Source organism: Scedosporium apiospermum (genome assembly GCF_000732125.1).
Source record: "Scedosporium apiospermum strain IHEM 14462 chromosome Unknown SEQ_SAPIO_0094, whole genome shotgun sequence".
Classification (NCBI taxonomy): domain Eukaryota; kingdom Fungi; phylum Ascomycota; class Sordariomycetes; order Microascales; family Microascaceae; genus Scedosporium; species Scedosporium apiospermum.
The window spans coordinates 494684-510732 of NW_015971795.1; the positions used below are offsets into that span (position 1 = coordinate 494684).

Sequence of the window (16049 nt, forward strand, 5' to 3'; positions counted from 1 at the left end):
GCTGTAACGGATGTAATTCCGTTCATGAGAAAGAGTGCCTTCAGCTGCCATGCCGATCCCCGAATGCTTATGCTTACAAGTTACGCCTCTGATCTTCATTCAAATCCTCCTCCCCATCTCCTTCCGGCGAGTTTTCGGCCGCTCGCCATTATGCAGTACAACGGTGACAAGAGGAATCCAGCCCCACATGGAAGAATAGTAATTAGCAAGGGCTAAGAAAAAGGAAACGGTCGATTAGACCGAGAAAGGAGTCGTGGTGGGCTTATTTTTCAGCCACATTATCTCTTTTCTTCCGCTTCTCATCAGTCACGGCGAATGTTCCTATAATTAGCAAAAATGTCTGAAGAACAGCAAGTCGATCATTCATGTAAATATCATCTTGTTACCACGACCACGCTAGTGTAGCTGTACCTTGGGATCTTGAAGCTCTCTGGCGATGAAAGAGGTCTTGCCATAATAAATCTGCCCTCTCGTAACATTGAGAGTATCTGAGCTACACGTATACACCGTTATCTTTCCCCCGATTTCTTTTACCCTGCTTGAAAATGGTTACTATCCGATCTGCGGTTCTCTTCGGGCTTGCACATCTGTGTCACCTGCAAGCGGTGAGGGCCGTCTCACCGCAGGAAATTGTGAAAGATCTGGAGCATCTTTTGTCGCGAGGGTCCGAAGTCGTGTTGGCGTCGGACGCAGCATATGCGGAGGACTTTACAGCTCGCTTCTCAGAAAGCCATTCACCGTCCTACGTTGTCGGTGCCAAGCCGCAGAATGCCAAGGACGTCCAGAAATTGGTAAGATTTTCCAAGATGATTGAGATGGAATTACGTGCCTGTGTCTCTTGCTGACGCAATCTCTCAGGTGAAATATGCATCCCGTCACAATGTACCATTCTTAGCCACTGGCGGTGGCCATGGCTACTCGTGGTCATTGGGAACGCTGCAGAACGGGATCCACGTAGATCTTGACAATTTCCAGACAATCGAGATTGACGAGGGCGCGAATACCATGACCATTGGCGGTGCCGTGCGAATTGGGAATGCAACCCGTGATCTGCATGCTGTTGGCAAGGAGTTTCGTAAGTTCCATCCCGTTCAAGTTCTCATATCTAGGGTTACGCGGAGGCTGCGTAGCTAACACGTGTACACTGTTGGCGTTTTGCTTGCGAGCGGTTAGCTGTTGGTATGTGTTCCAGTGTCGGCTTAACTGGATATACTCTCGGTGGGGGTGTAGGCCCACTCGGAGGAATTTACGGGACCGGCTCCGACAATCTACTGTCGGCAGAAGTGGTCACGGGCACCGGCGAGATTCTTACCGTATCGGAAAAAAAACACCCAGACCTGTTCTACGGGTTGAGGGGAGCTGGTTTCAACTACGGTATCGTTACGTCTCTAACATACCGGATCCACCCGGCGACGAATAATGGCGAAGTCACCGTCATTGATGCCACTTTTCCCGCGGCACTCAACGGCTCTGTCTGGGAAGCAGCACACTCTTTGGTAGGCCATCAGCCTAAGGAACTCTCTATTCTGTTCGCCATTCGCTTCAACGAGACGCTGGGCGGCATGAGTCTGGTCGGCAGCTTCATTTTCTTCGGCCCAGAGGCGCAGGCCGTGGAGGCGGCGAAGCCCTTCCTAGACCTGAATCCCCTCAACGTCGAAGTCAAGACCTCGACCTACGATGAGTTTTCCCACGTGGCACTCTACGGTGAGGTGGCGGATATTGGACCCAAGAAGTCTATCAACTTCGCGCCCCTCACCATCAACCTATACCAGGTCGACGTTGCGAACATGATTAAGGTCATCAACTTCATGAACCAGACGTTGACAGAAAACGCCGACTTGAAAGCTGCGACCCTCTCATGGGCCCAGTACCCTCTGGATGGTTTCCTCAAGTACCCACTTGAATCGTCGGCGTTTCCTTATCGGGACGTCGTTGTATACTTGTAAGAAGACTGATCGAGCCTCGTCTAAAAGGTTAATAGCGCCACAAGAATACTGACTTTAATTATCAGCTCGTACGATGGTTTTGCCGAGACCACCGATCAACTTCCAATTATGGAAGACTTGGGCAAGGAAGTCCGCGCTTTGCTACAGCAGGGAAGCGGAAAACCCGACCTCCAAACCTACGTCCTGTTCAGCCATGGTGACGAAGGTCCGGAGGCATGGTACACTTCAGACAAGCTTCCGCGGCTGAAGCAGTTGAAACGCAAGTACGACCCGAAGAATCTCTTTTCGTGGTATAATCCGGTTCCGAATAAGGGCCATAGAGGTGCGGACTCGGATTGAGGCGGATTCATCTGGGCCCTTAGGAATGTACAATGGAATGCTGCAGGTAGGACGTCGATTAATTCTGCAACGCGAAGATTGAAGCCATTTTTTCTGGGGACTTTCTTTTCTGCGGTGGGATAGATAGGCGAAATGACATCCAAGGGAACCTGCTACCTTGAACGAGAGTTGTTAGTAATTCTGAGAATATAATGACGAGCGACTGCATTTCAATTTTCTCTTCCTTCCCAACGGTGGGCACTTCCTCTGGCATGCCGACCACGAATATTATTCACCGCCATCGCTGGTATTGTCCCTCTCAGTCATTGTAAAACAAATTGTGATTATTTGGGAGAGAAGGGGGGGTTGTCTAAGACCCCTCCTATCAATCGAGATGGTCTTCGGTCCGTTTTCACCGCCACCATTCTTGGACCACAGATCCGCGCCCGTTTGGAGGTTCTTTACTGCGGCCTAGCCCATGGGTGAGAGGAGTAACATCGTGGCTTATTGATAGAGTAACTTTTGGTCACCCCTTGTCTCTGGATTCGAGCTCTACGGCCTTGACAGGTAGCTCAATCCTCACTAGAGTTCCAGACCAACTGCTGATAGCATTGACGTGGCACCATCCGCTACGAGGACCTGCATTCACGAGTCATGAAGCTGGTCGTTTTATAAATAACACTAGAATCTATTATGTACACCTCGGGCCGAAGGCCTCCAGTTTTCTTGGCACATCGTTTTATCTGGGGAATACGAGAAGCCAATAATAATACAAAGCTAATCGTATCGTTATCATTGAGAAGAGATCCGAAGAAGAAACCCAAAGCTCCCCCCAACTAGAAAATTATATGTTCAATACTTTTCCTGGTAGACTCAACTTGACATAAAGCGGCTTCGGCTCGAATACGAGATACGCCTTCTGGTCCAACCAAGCTGCCTGGTCCCCTTTCATGTCCAGATCAAAATTCCAGACAACTTTAGCCAGAAACACGCGGGCTTGTGCCAAATACAATCTAAGCAACAAAAGCAAACGGATGAAAACAGAGGAAACTTGGTCAGAATGTGAGACAAATACATTAGAGGGGGGGAGGGTTGTTTCTTACTTTGATCCGAGGCAATTGCGTGGGCCGGTAGAAAAGGGCATAAATGCGGCTTTGGCGTCTCGATCGAAGCGATGGTCATATCGCGAATCTGAGTCGGGCAGAAAGCGCTCTGGATGGAACTCATGCGGGTCAACCCAGTGTGTGCGCGTTGTCTGTATATTCTGCAGATTTACTCCGATGATTGTCTGACGTACTTATTAGTTTTGCAACGGCAGAGGCACGGCCGACAAGAAATATGCCCTCACTTTGCCTGGAATAAGCTGTCCCTCTACCGACCGACCCCCGCGAGGGATGCACCGAGGAAGACTAATTGGAGTCGGATGGCGGAAGCGCATAGTCTCATTGATGACAGCTTCGAGATAAGGAATACCCAGGGTGGACTGCACAGTTATGTCCCCGTCGCTCGTGAAGCTCCCACGGATCTCCTCGGAGAGCCGCTGCCACTTAGACGGGTCTCGCAGCAAAAGATATGTCGCCGTTGCAAGGGCGACAGTGGTTAGTTGACAGTCAGCGATGACAAAAGCTAGCTGGTTAGTAGTGAGCTCTGCCTTGGTGATGCTACGCTTTGCCTCCCCCTTCTCATCAAGCTTGCCAACCAGTGGCGTCAAAAGATCCGATCGGACACCTGTGAGATCTCCTCTTGCTAGCCGGCGGTTAATCTTTTCTGTTGTGAGGCGCCAGTTGCGCTCGCGGGTCTTACGTGTCACGCCAAGAAGGAAGAGCCCGAGGAAGATGTCAAGGGGTGAGAAGCGGCTTAGGCAGTTCCTGATCGTGCTAAACTTGGCGTGCAAGAAAAAAGCCTGAATCTCGTCATTGTCGGAGTCGTCTTCGAGCGTGTTGAGCAACGCCTCACCGAAGCTAAGATCTGTGACGGTGTCGAAGGTTGCGTAGCCGTACATCCTCTGTATGTTGACGGTACCATCGGCACTCTTGGCAGCCTCGCGCCGGAGTCGCGCGATAAGCTGGTTTCCATAAGACTCCACGATGGGTGCTTGATCGCGAAGCGACTTGTCAGAGAACCCATTCACGAGCGCACCACGTAGACGTCGGTGCGTTTCACCCTCCGCTGTAAACAAAGAGTGAGCGTCGTTCAGCGGCGGAGTCAGACTGTAGGGATCTTTAGCCAACACGGGCTTGGCAACGTAGATGTCCTTCCAGGCCTCGAGTTGGATCGTCGTTAGTTCGTCTGGGGCAATCCGAACCACGCTGCCATATTTTTCGTGCAGGTGGTCCAATACCGACCAGAAGTCGCCTTTGATGATGTGGTATGCCCAAGGGATACGGGAAACAGCCCACCACCGAGGGCCAGGATATTTGGCGAGTGGATGAAACAGGAGTAAGTAGGCCGCAGAGACAAGGCCATACTTGTTTTTTTCTCGTTATGTTAGTCTTTGGAGTTAACGAAACACAGGAGAGCATATGGAAGTAGATGAGAGGCGCACCATCATGTATGCTCCCACACACAGACCCATGAGCTGCCAGGGGCCTACACGCAGTAAGAGTTCTTGAACACTCGCCGTCATCGTTTCAGTCTCTGTTTCTGATCGGCTACCAAAGTCTACAACTAGGAGTGATGATGGAAACAGTCTCTCCCTGGATACAGTGAGGAGGAGTAGGACAAAGAAGGACAACGAGAGGCCGTCTCTTTGACGATGGAAGGGGAGATCGGATTGTTGTAGGATTGGCAGACAACTCCCTCTGTTAGTATACAACCTGCAGTGGGATTTGAGTAAGTAACACTTCCGACATTTCGCCCGTTATGCCCACGCACGAGTCTCCGGCGGGTTTCTATTTTAGCCACACACCGGGGCATATTCTAAGCCGGCGTGTTACCTCACTAGGTCCTCTTCACCCGTACTGGAAACTGCGGACCGTTAGCCACATATCCATGACCAAAAATTAACAAAAGCAAGTACCGGTCCGGCCGGGGTAATATGGTGCAGGCTATGTGCGCCCGCTGGGAAAAGAAACACCGCCACGCTGGTAGGACTGCGTTATCTCTCGGGTCATCCATTACTCGGGCCCGAACGCTACAGACTCGGGCTGACCATTCGATCATTTCGTACGCCTTTTTACCTGCTTTGAGGGGTACCGTATTGGAAACAAGAAACACTTGTGGAGACAGAAATATTTTTAGTAGGGCATGGGGAAGTTCAGCCTCGGATGTCAGAAACAGATGCACTAGGCACGCAAAAAGGCAATTCGGCAGAGACCATTATAATCCCGTGCAGAAGCAACTTCACTTTGTCGCCCCTCTGAGATGCAAGATCAGATCCTACGCGCATGCTTTCATCAAGCAAAGAGCATACCTCTCTAGAACTAGGAGGTATCGTCTTCTAAGTCCCTTAACGGATTCACTTGTTTCGATTCACTGGTTTCCCTCTTTGTCTCTTTCTTTTCCATTGGCATCCGCTCCCTTTCCTCTTCCACCTAAGTCTGTACAACCAGCCATGGTACTCGGAAAGTACAACACTAAGACGGGGCTGGTCTCGGCAGCCTTCTTCTGCCCACAAGCCAGGGCTCCAGACGAGGAGTACCTCGATGGACTACGATCTTTCCTCAGCCACAACCGGTACGGACAGGTACTCCTGAAGGAGATTATAGCTCTGAAGACAGATCGAATTTGGTCGGTATTTACCGCTTCCAGAGAGGACGTGGCAGCTCTGAGACACGGTCCCGAATATGTTGACATGCTGCACGACTGGGCCGCAGAAGGTATCTCCGGTCCACTCTCACGCGCGAGGTCGGGCATCGTTGCTCTCCCTCTACTCGTTGTTCTCCAGATTACGCAATATCTGAGATATCTTACCCACCATGGGCTTTCGCATGAAGATTTCATTGCTGGCGTTAGCAAGGGTGGCGGTTTACAGGGCTATTGCGGCGGATTGCCGGTAAGTGTCGCCGACCCTCTCAGGCTCCTCTTTTCCTCATCTGGTCTTTGTTCCATCCTCTCTGACTTGTGGCAGTCCGCCCTGGCTATTGCCTGTGCTCAGGACGAGGAAGAGGTGGTCAAGCACGCTGCCACTGCTATTCGTATCGTGCTTGGAGTCGGCGCGTATGGCGAGGCAGCTGACGACACCGGTGGCACTGGATCCACGACACTAGCTATGCGGCTCAAGTACGAGGGGCAAGGTGACGACCTGACTCGTCGGTTCCCTGGAACCTATGTCTCCGCCATTACTGAGCCGAGATCGGTCAGTATCGTCGGGCCCGCTGCCACGTTGCACGAGCTGTACTGTTTCGCTCGGGACCAAGAGGGCCTCCAGGTCCAGAAGATGGAAGTTCGAGGAAAGGTCCACAATCCGGAAAACACGTCATTGGCCGACGATCTTTGCCGCCTATGCCGTGAGACCCCATCTTTGCAGCTTCCCAACGCCTCACACCTGAAAGTCCCGGTCCGATCAAACAAGTCTGGCCAACGACTGCTGCAGGAATCATTGGCAGAAGAGCTTGTCACTACTATTCTGGCTTCGCGCTGTGAGTGGTACATGCTCCTTGGTGAGGTCGCTAAGGATTTAGAGAAAACTCGATGCAATCAGCCCTCGTTCATTTACTTTGGGTTGACAGATTGCGTACCCCTGACCCCTTTTCACAAGATAGGCGTCCGTCCCGCCAAGACGGCTGCCCATGGGTTAATCAGGACTCAACGCACCGGTGCAACCACGGCCGTCTTTCCCGATAATGCTCTTGCTATCGTAGGAGCCTCGTGCCGCTTGCCTGGAGCGAGAAACCTCGATGAGCTATGGGACCTGCTCGCTTCTGGTGGGGATCGCCATCAAAAGCTTACGACCGACAGGTTCGATATCCACGGCAGTTTCCGGGCGAGCCAGAGTGGAAGCTTTGCCAAGGATCTCACATTTTATGGGAACCTCATTGATGACGTCCAACGATTCGATAATTCCTTCTTCGGTATCAATGCACGTGAGGCAGTCAACATGGATCCCCAGCAACGGATCTTGCTAGAGCTATCATATGAAGCCCTAGATGAGGCCGGATACTTGGCTAAACACCGACGCGAGGATGGAGACAACGTTGGCTGCTTCATTGGCGCGAGTTTTGTCGAGTACCTCGACAATACTAACGCGCACGCCCCGACAGCCTATACGAGCACAGGCACGATCCGTGCCTTTCTCTGCGGCCGGCTTAGCTATTATTACGGTTGGTCGGGTCCGGCTGAGGTCATTGACACAGCTTGCTCATCCTCTCTCGTGGCCATCAACCGAGCCTGCAAGGCAGTTCAGACGGGAGAGTGCCGTATGGCTCTGTCCGGTGGCATCAACATAATCACGGGTATGCATAATTATTTCGACCTCTCTAAGGCCGGATTCTTGAGTCGGACGGGACAGTGCAAGCCATTTGATGCTTCTGCCGATGGCTACTGCCGCTCTGATGGTGCAGGTCTCGTTGTCATCAAGAAACTCAAGCACGCTTTGTCCGACGGTGACCCAATCCTTGGGGTTATCCCTGGCGTGGCAACCAACCAAGGCGGATTGTCGGCTTCTATAACTGTGCCACATTCGGCTGCTCAGCAATCACTATATCGGAACGTGCTTGAGCAAGCCCGTCTCTCTCCCGAAAGCGTTACTTATGTCGAATCTCACGGTACCGGAACCCAGGCAGGCGACCCACTAGAAATCGAGAGCATCCGGTCTATCTTTAGAAGGGATTTATCAAATACCGGGGCAGGGAAGGGCAGTCTTTATGTCGGCTCAATAAAGGGTAACATAGGACACTGCGAGACTGCCGCTGGAGTTGCAGGTCTACTCAAAGTCCTGGCCATGATCAAGTATGGTCAGATACCTCCTCAGGCGAACCATAAACAACTCAACCCCAAGATTCCCGCCCTGGAACCAGATGGCCTCGCTATCGCCCGAAGTCTGCGTCCCTGGAACATTCCGTTCCGGGCGGCGCTAGTCAACAGCTACGGCGCAGCCGGATCGAATTGCGCTTTACTTTGCTGTGAATTCCCATCACCTTTGCGACTAGTGGTCACAGAGACGGCGCCAAAGTGCGGCCCGGAGAGTCCAGCCGTTCCGCTCATAGTCAGCGCCTCCTCTGAGAAAAGCCTGCTAGCAAACTCTCGAGCCCTGGGCACCTATCTGCGTAAGCATGGGCAGACTGGAATGGATTTGCTTGATGTCGCCTTCACTCTAAACGAAAGAAGACGACGTCTAAAATATTGCGCCAGCATCGAAGCGAGGAGTATCGAGGATGCGACTACTCTGCTAGAGGGCCTTAGCTTATCGGCCCCGTTCACATCTCCTCAGACCGATTCCAAGCCTGTCGTGTTCTTATTCAGCGGACAGTACGACAACAAAGTGGGCCTAGATCGTTCCTTCTACGACAGCATCCCCATCTTTCGATTTCAAATCGACGCTGTAGATATTGAGCTCAAGGCGCTCGGCTACTCTTCAATCATTCCAGCTATATTTGACAAACAGCCCTTGAATGACGCGGTAACGTTGCAATGCAGCATATTTGCCATGCAGTATGCGTCCGCGCAGTGCTGGCTGGACGCGGGGCTGTGCCCAAGCGCCATCGTCGGCCACAGCCTCGGTGAACTGACAGCGCTCGCTATCTCGGGTGTGCTCTCCCTGACAGATGCGTTGAGACTTGTCGCGGGGCGAGCAAGGCTGATCGACGCCAAAGTGACGCCCGAGAAAGGTGCCATGCTGGCTTTGAGCTCATGTCCTGTCCAGGAGTATGAGACATTAGCCTCACTCTTGCGTCAACGTCAACCGTCCGCTGAGCTTGAGGTCTCGTGTTATAATGCGCCCAATGCGTTGGTTGTTGCGGGGTCAACTTTCGCCATCGATGCTGCTGAGGCTCTGTTAGGTGCGGAACCGAGATTTCAAAAGGTTAGGGTTCGGCGTCTTGCCACCACCCATGCGTTCCACTCGGCTCTGATGGAACCTATTCTCAATGATCTTGCCGCTCTGGCTCAGTCTTTAGAATGGCGTGAGCCTAAAATACCGCTAGAAGCCAGCGCCCCACAACCAGTCGAATCCTTCAAGGAGTACAAACCTTCCAACCATGCCCGAGACGCCGTCTTCTTCTCCGAAGCCATTCGCCGGGTTGAGGGCCGTCTAGGAGGCAGTGGCATCGTCTGGCTTGAAGCCGGAGTGGACACTCCTGTCGTCCCAATGGCCAGCAAAGCCACGCGTCAGCCTAATGCTCATGACTTCCTTGCCATGAAGACTCAGGGTAGCATTAAACCTGCGGACGTCATCGCTAAAGTCGCGGCCCGTCTCTGGGGAATCGGCCTCTCTGCGAGCCACTGGTGCTTATTACCCCACGCTAAGGCCGGATACCAATGCAAGCCCATCTGGTTGCCACCATATCAATTCGAGCCGACACGGCATTGGCTACCTAACCTCGATCGTGTCATGGAAATTCAGAACACAATGTCGAAAAATCAGCCGGTTGCTATGCTGGGAGCGGGCATTGCCCAGTCGCCTCCTACGCCACCGAAATTAGTTACCAAAAGGTTCAGCGAATCAGGCAGCGCTGGAGGTATGATAGTCGAATTCTTGATCAATACTCAAAGCGAGCGCTTCAAGAAAATTGTCGGCGGCCATGCTGTGCGACACAGGCCGCTATGCCCCGCATCGATGTATATGGAATGCGTTATTATGGCGCTTCAACTTCTGCTGGATGGGTCGGAAGACGATCCGTTTGGCAGAGGCGCTAGCCTCTTCTTTGAGAACCTCGCCATAAGCGCACCGCTTAGCCTCGGGACTGGCAACGAGGTGGTGCTGCAACTAGAACCGCAAACCGGTGGTAATTCGTGGAAGTTTACCATCCGTACATTGGAGAGTCGAAGGCCGACGACACATGCGATCGGCGTCATTGGCGTGACGCTGAACCCGTCCCTCGACGCCTTCCAACGCCTCGTATCCGGGCCTATAGAACGGATTGAGAGGCTCGATAGCGACGCCGAGAGGTTGATGTCAAAACGTGCATATGGCCTCTTCAGCCGTGTCGTTGATTACGCCCCTTTTTTCAAAGCCATCCAATCCATTACGCTGAGCGAGAAAGAGGCTGTTGCTTCAATTAAGCTGCCCGATGGCCAGCCAGGCCGCGACGAGACGTCAGTGTGGAAGATTGGCGACACAGTTGCGGTCGATGCATACATCCAGGTTGTCGGTCTCCTCATGAACAGCGACGATTCCGTTGCAGCCGATGAAGTGGTCGTTATGGTTGGCCAGGACCGTGTCATAATGTCACCGAAGTTGCAGATGCATGATCTATCGGAATGCTGGCGTGTCTATGCTAGATTTGGCTATGGGCCAGATCAGCAACCCATCGGTGATGTGTTTGTGTGTACCACCAAGGGTGACCTCGTAGCTATCTTCAGTGGCTGTCACTTCGCAAAACTTCCTATCCCGAAGCTCGAGAAGACCCTGGACTTGGCTAAGAATGGTGTTTCCTCGCCACGGCGCCCCACGCAGCCCACTCCCACGCCCAGCTCCTCAAGCTCCAGCACGACTACAGAAACCACAGGCAGCGTTACTCCGGGAACAAGCGTCATTTTTCCTCCGGAAGGTGAGACTGGGGAGTCATTCTTAGCCCTCGGAAACATGATAGCAGAGTACACGGGCATCCCCGTGTCTGATTTACCGCATGACAGGACTTTAGCCGAGATGGGTGTGGATTCATTGGCGTCAGTCGAGCTTGTGGGTGAGCTGTCGTCTAAGTTTAGCATCGACATTAACGGCGAGGATGTTGGGGATTGCACTATGGGGAAACTATACCGACATCTTAGCGCGCAAAGTTCACCGCCTCTCCCCCGTATCACCCCAACAGAATCGGGTTTTCTTGTACCCAGGATCGAGGCTTCCGAGAATCCATCCCCCTCCAGTCTAAGCAGAGGACGACTCAGCTCCGAAAAACGGTACCAGAAATTTATGCAAATACTTATTGAGGTAACCGGAGTAGAGACTTCAGACATCAAGCCTGAGACCCAGCTGGTTGACTTGGGAGTCGACTCACTATCATCTATCGATTTGAAACAGGAACTCGAGGATCAACTCTCGGCGCGGTTAGCCGACCTCTCGGTAGAGGACACGATACAAGGATTAATGCAACATCTCAGTATCTCCCGATCCGATCCCGACTTGGAGCAGGTGGAGGCCCCTCATCATCCTAGAGCAATTCCGGTCCCAAGTACCAATAAAGATTGTGATGAGGACACAATCCTCCGGGAGAACCCCTTCGATGTTCTGGGGGAGTCGGACGCACACTTTGACAACTCCGCCTCCAGAAACGGCTTCCTTCGTTACTGGTCCGACGTGGCACCTTTGCAAAATGAGCTTATGCTGTCATATCTCGTCGAGGCTTTCACCGCCCTCGGTGTCGATCTGTCGTCGGTCTCTCCGGGGGATGTTGTTCCACAGCTCCCCCACCTGCGACCAAAACATGACAAGGTTGTTCTACGGCTCTGGGAGATTCTGCAGAATCATGGATTTGTAACGATAGACGCTGCAGGCGTGATTAGGCGTGGAAGTCGTGCAGTTAACGATGTGTCCTCTGCACAATTACAAGAAACTTTTGAAGCTCGATTCCCGGATTATAAGGACGAGGCGGCATTGATCGGCCTCACAGGTCCGAATCTCGCTGGCTGTCTAAGCGGGAAACTCGACGCCGTTTCACTCATGTTTGGTGGCCCTAAGTCTATGAAAATCATGGAGAACTATTACAACTCGTCACCCATGATATCAACATTGACCGATCAGCTTGTGGTCTTCCTCACGTCCCTTCTTCGCCACGCCAAGAATACCCGCCCAGTACAGATCCTCGAAGTCGGGGCGGGCACCGGAGGGACGACGAAACGGCTAGTAGGGGCCCTCGCGGCAGCGGGTGTTTCGGCACGCTACACATTCACCGATATCTCGCCAAGCCTAGTAGCCAAGGCCAAGGGCGTGCTAAAACAGCATACGTGGATCGAATACATGACATTTAACCTCGAGAAGGAGGTTCCGGAGAATCTCCTTGGAAAGTTTGATATCGTCATCGGCACTAATTGTGTTCACGCGACCTCAGACCGTACAGCATCTTGTCGTCGGCTACGTCAGGCGCTTCTCCCCGGAGGAATTGTCATCCTGTCCGAGGTAACGCAGCCCATAGACTGGTACGACATCGCATTTGGTTTGCTGGACGGCTGGTGGCTCGCCGAGGGCGGTACCGCATACCCCCTTCAACCTCCCGAGAAATGGATGTCTACCTTTGCAGCAGCGGGTTTCGCCTCAGCTAGCTTCTCACGTGGGACAACCCGAGAATCTGTCAGCCAACAGCTTCTTGTAGCCTGCAACAAACAATGGGATGTGCCCCTTCCATCCCCTGAAGTAAACACTTTTACCAACCAGGAAAAAGAACATGCCACGTCCCATCTAGAGACCATGGTCTATAAAGAGGAAAGTGGCGTTGAGGTCCATGCCGACGTCTATTTTCCAACGGCAATGCCACGATCACCAATGCAAATCGGTACGCTTTAGAAAAAAGACCCCAATCCTCTACTATTGTCTGAGCCCCGCCCCTGACATTTCCGTCTTCTTTTTCCTTCTTTTTTCTTCCGCAGCACTCATGATCCATGGCGGAGGCCACATGACACTTTCCAGAAGGGCAATCCGCCCCAAACAGACGGATCACCTCTTGGCAAACGGCTTTCTCCCGGTTAGCCTCGACTACCGACTCTGTCCCGAAGTGAATCTCATAGACGGCCCAATAGCTGATGTACTTGACGCCTACCGGTGGGCTCGGACCAGGCTTCCATGGATAGCGTCCCAGCGTGGTTACGTTGTAGACGCAGGCAAAATAGTGGTTGTAGGTTGGTCCACTGGCGGCCATCTTGCTATGTCACTAGGCTGGACAGCAGAAGAGGCCGGGTTACAGCCTCCTGCCGCTGTTCTCAGCTTTTACGCCCCTTATGATTTTGCCGGGGAAGGTAAGAATATGAGCCCCTTATATTCTATGGATCATTCCTTGCTAAATGGGAGGCATTCCTGTCAGAGCTTGATGCAGCTCGTCTGTCAGTACTTCCGGGAAGGACAATGAGCCTTCAACGGATTATTTCTGCTCTTCCAATTACGCCGGTAAGCAACTTCGTGTCTCCGTGACTGTTAATTCTCCACCCCGCGGCAAATAAAACCGAAAACCCCTGTCTCTATTTGCTTGCAAGTCCGAAGTTACTGAGCTCAAGACGTACCAGATCACCCACTACGATAACTCCGCCAAAGGTGACACCACGGACCTCGGGTGGGTTCGGCCCGGCGACCCACGCTCCGAGCTAGTTCTATCCCTGTTCAAGGAAGCTATCGGGCTCCCTGTCCTCCTTAACGGTTTGCCTCAGCGATCCGGCGAAGAAATCAGCGATGACTTCCTCCGGAAATGGCTCTCACGGCCGTCATCAGAGCGCATCGCATCCATTAGCCCCCTTGAACGTGCACGATCTGGGCAGTACAGCTGCCCAACATTTATTATCCACGGTACGGCAGACGAAGTGGCCCCGTTTGCTGGGGCCGAGCGCTTTGCAGCGGAATTGGAAACCCGCGGGATCCGCCGGGGATTCCTTGCCGTGCCTGGGGCGGTACATTTGTTTGACCTATCAGTACGACCCGGGACAACGGAGTGGGAGGAGCGGGTGGCGCCGGGGTATAAGTTCTTGATTGAGGCTGTCCGAGGGGTGAGATGTAAGCGCTAGGATGATAAAATTCGCCTGTTCCCTTTTCCTCTGATGTCGTCAATTTAAACTTCTTTGCATGGGCTTGGCAGATTTCCTGATTAGTATTAGTATGATAATACGAGTTGTAAGTTAACGTTTTTATTGCGTGGTTCCGGGTGCGGGTGTGGCATCATCCCTTAACCCTTGTCATCTTCATGCACGCTTTCACCCCAAGACTTTCTGAGACTAGGGTCACGACCTTCGGGGCAGGGGCGGCTCCGTTGACATCAGCGATGTCCCCTAGATGTAATTAATGAAATTTCCTTCCTACAAAGACTGGTCTACTTTTCCTCCTTTTTTTTTCTGGTTTTTTTCTTTTCCTGACACTCTCGCACTACGTTTTTAGTGCCTGGATGTTGGAGCCGTAAGTCATTAAAGGCTAGAGGAAGAAGAAAAAGGAACATGAAAAAGGAAAATGGAAATAAAGGTAGAGTAAGAAAGACTGTCGGTGTTAGTAGCGTAGAAATAAAGAAAAGTTACATAATATTATGCCGATTTCCATTTTATCACTTAATATCTAGACAATCTACTCTTCTAAAATGTCTATTTAGTCTTCTATATCTGTGTGGCCATACCAAAGTCATCATTCAGCTTTTGCAAAATCTCCCGGATGGTGCTAATACGCCCCTGCCAGTCCTGCATCATCAGCATGCGCATGAGCAATACTACACCTCCAGGGGTATAAGGAGGCAGTTGCATGGACCCAGGCATATCGACACGGAGTGCCTTGAGACCGCTTAGCGCCTCATGGACTGTGGCATAACTGTGTTAGCTCGCCTTTCAACAAGGAACGATTCAGAGAGGCGGGAAAGGCGGGGCAACGATGCCTAAGCAGTATAGCTTGCTCCAAATGCGTGTGATGCGGCTTGCATAAAGACTTAAAGAGAATGTACGCGTGTGCCAAACGAAGTGGGTAAGGTAGAGCGGGCTTACTGCTTCCCAAATAGTGGACTGCTGATTGTAGAAGAAGATGCAGCTGAAACCGCGGATTTGGTATCAGAGAAAAACCAGCAATGGACAGGAAGACGGGCAGCCGTAAGGAAGGCTCTGTCATGCGTCTAGCGCTAGTAGATGGTGTCGCATTATTTGAACGCGGCGAGTGCTGTTGCTGCTGCAAATGCCTATAGATGGCTAGGTATAAGTCATGATGGAGCTCCGTCAGGCGCATGGAGAAGACGACCAGCTGCAGGACAGTTGCCATGTCTGGTACAAAGTAACACATCTGTGAGCTTCCAGGGATAGTTCCGTCGCCGCCATTGCCATCGTCGCCCTCGTCTTCCTCACCAGGTGTCACAGTTTGTTTGGCAGACTTATTTGAGAAATGTAGCCCGCGACTAGCTTCTTGGGTCGGCTCCGTACGTGTCATATTGCAGAACCCCGGGAGGCACTTAATGAGATCCAGGAAAATAGCCGAATTCTTTAGAACGGGAGCAGCAGCCTGCTCAATCTGGGTCGGGCTGTCGGCGGAACTCATGTCCACGGCTGCCCGCGAAAGTTGTGTGTTAAACTCGGAGAGTCGCTGCAGGTAGCGCTGGGCGCTGTTAGATGCCAGGGATGTGTTTGAGTTGGGCAAGTGTATGGACGTAAAAGGGAGCGACTGGGAAGCCAGGGATGCTGCTCCAGGGTCATCGGCGTGCTGAGCACCTTCTAAAATGTGTCCTGATGGAGAAAGCGGCGTTTCTGGGAGGCTTCCTAACGATAGAGGTGCAAATTGACCATAGTGATGATACCCGGAGGCTAGAAAGTCAAGGTGGCATCCTGCTTCAGTCGGTGATTGCGTACCAGATTTGTGAAGAAACTCGTCGGACCAGGTTAACAAGGGCCATGTCGTCTCATCAAGGCCCATCCCGGCTGCGAAGTTCTCGATCCTCATTGCAAATGACTCGTCTGCAACAGATTTTTCTACCGCCCCAGTAGCGTCTTCACCCGCGTGGGAGTCACTCTCGGTTGTCATCGATATTT

The 16049-nt window shown here is 52.2% G+C and overlaps 4 protein-coding genes across 4 annotated transcripts; 2 read left to right on the forward strand and 2 right to left on the reverse strand.

Annotated features, from left to right (window-relative positions):
* Positions 1 to 545: 545 nt before the first annotated feature.
* On the forward strand, positions 546 to 2285 carry SAPIO_CDS4837 (uncharacterized protein; the record flags this gene model as incomplete). Its single annotated transcript, XM_016787293.1, has 4 exons — positions 546 to 791; positions 859 to 1075; positions 1231 to 1942; positions 2012 to 2285. 4 exons carry the CDS (start codon positions 546 to 548, stop codon positions 2283 to 2285), a joined length of 1449 nt encoding a protein of 482 aa, XP_016643172.1.
* A 1279-nt stretch (positions 2286 to 3564) lies between these two features.
* On the reverse strand, positions 3565 to 4812 carry SAPIO_CDS4838 (uncharacterized protein; the record flags this gene model as incomplete). The annotated part of the gene is made up of 2 exons (XM_016787294.1): positions 3565 to 4731; positions 4810 to 4812. The coding sequence occupies 2 exons, from the start codon at positions 4810 to 4812 to the stop codon at positions 3565 to 3567; spliced, it is 1170 nt and encodes a 389-aa protein (XP_016643173.1).
* Positions 4813 to 5817: 1005 nt separating this feature from the next.
* Positions 5818 to 14331, forward strand: SAPIO_CDS4839 (BcPKS16, polyketide synthase; the record flags this gene model as incomplete). Its single annotated transcript, XM_016787295.1, has 6 exons — positions 5818 to 6258; positions 6334 to 6844; positions 6968 to 12850; positions 13230 to 13310; positions 13552 to 14048; positions 14278 to 14331. 6 exons carry the CDS (start codon positions 5818 to 5820, stop codon positions 14329 to 14331), a joined length of 7467 nt encoding a protein of 2488 aa, XP_016643174.1.
* A 311-nt stretch (positions 14332 to 14642) lies between these two features.
* On the reverse strand, positions 14643 to 15960 carry SAPIO_CDS4840 (uncharacterized protein; the record flags this gene model as incomplete). Its single annotated transcript, XM_016787296.1, has 3 exons — positions 14643 to 14839; positions 15180 to 15746; positions 15870 to 15960. The coding sequence occupies 3 exons, from the start codon at positions 15958 to 15960 to the stop codon at positions 14643 to 14645; spliced, it is 855 nt and encodes a 284-aa protein (XP_016643175.1).
* Positions 15961 to 16049: the final 89 nt, after the last annotated feature.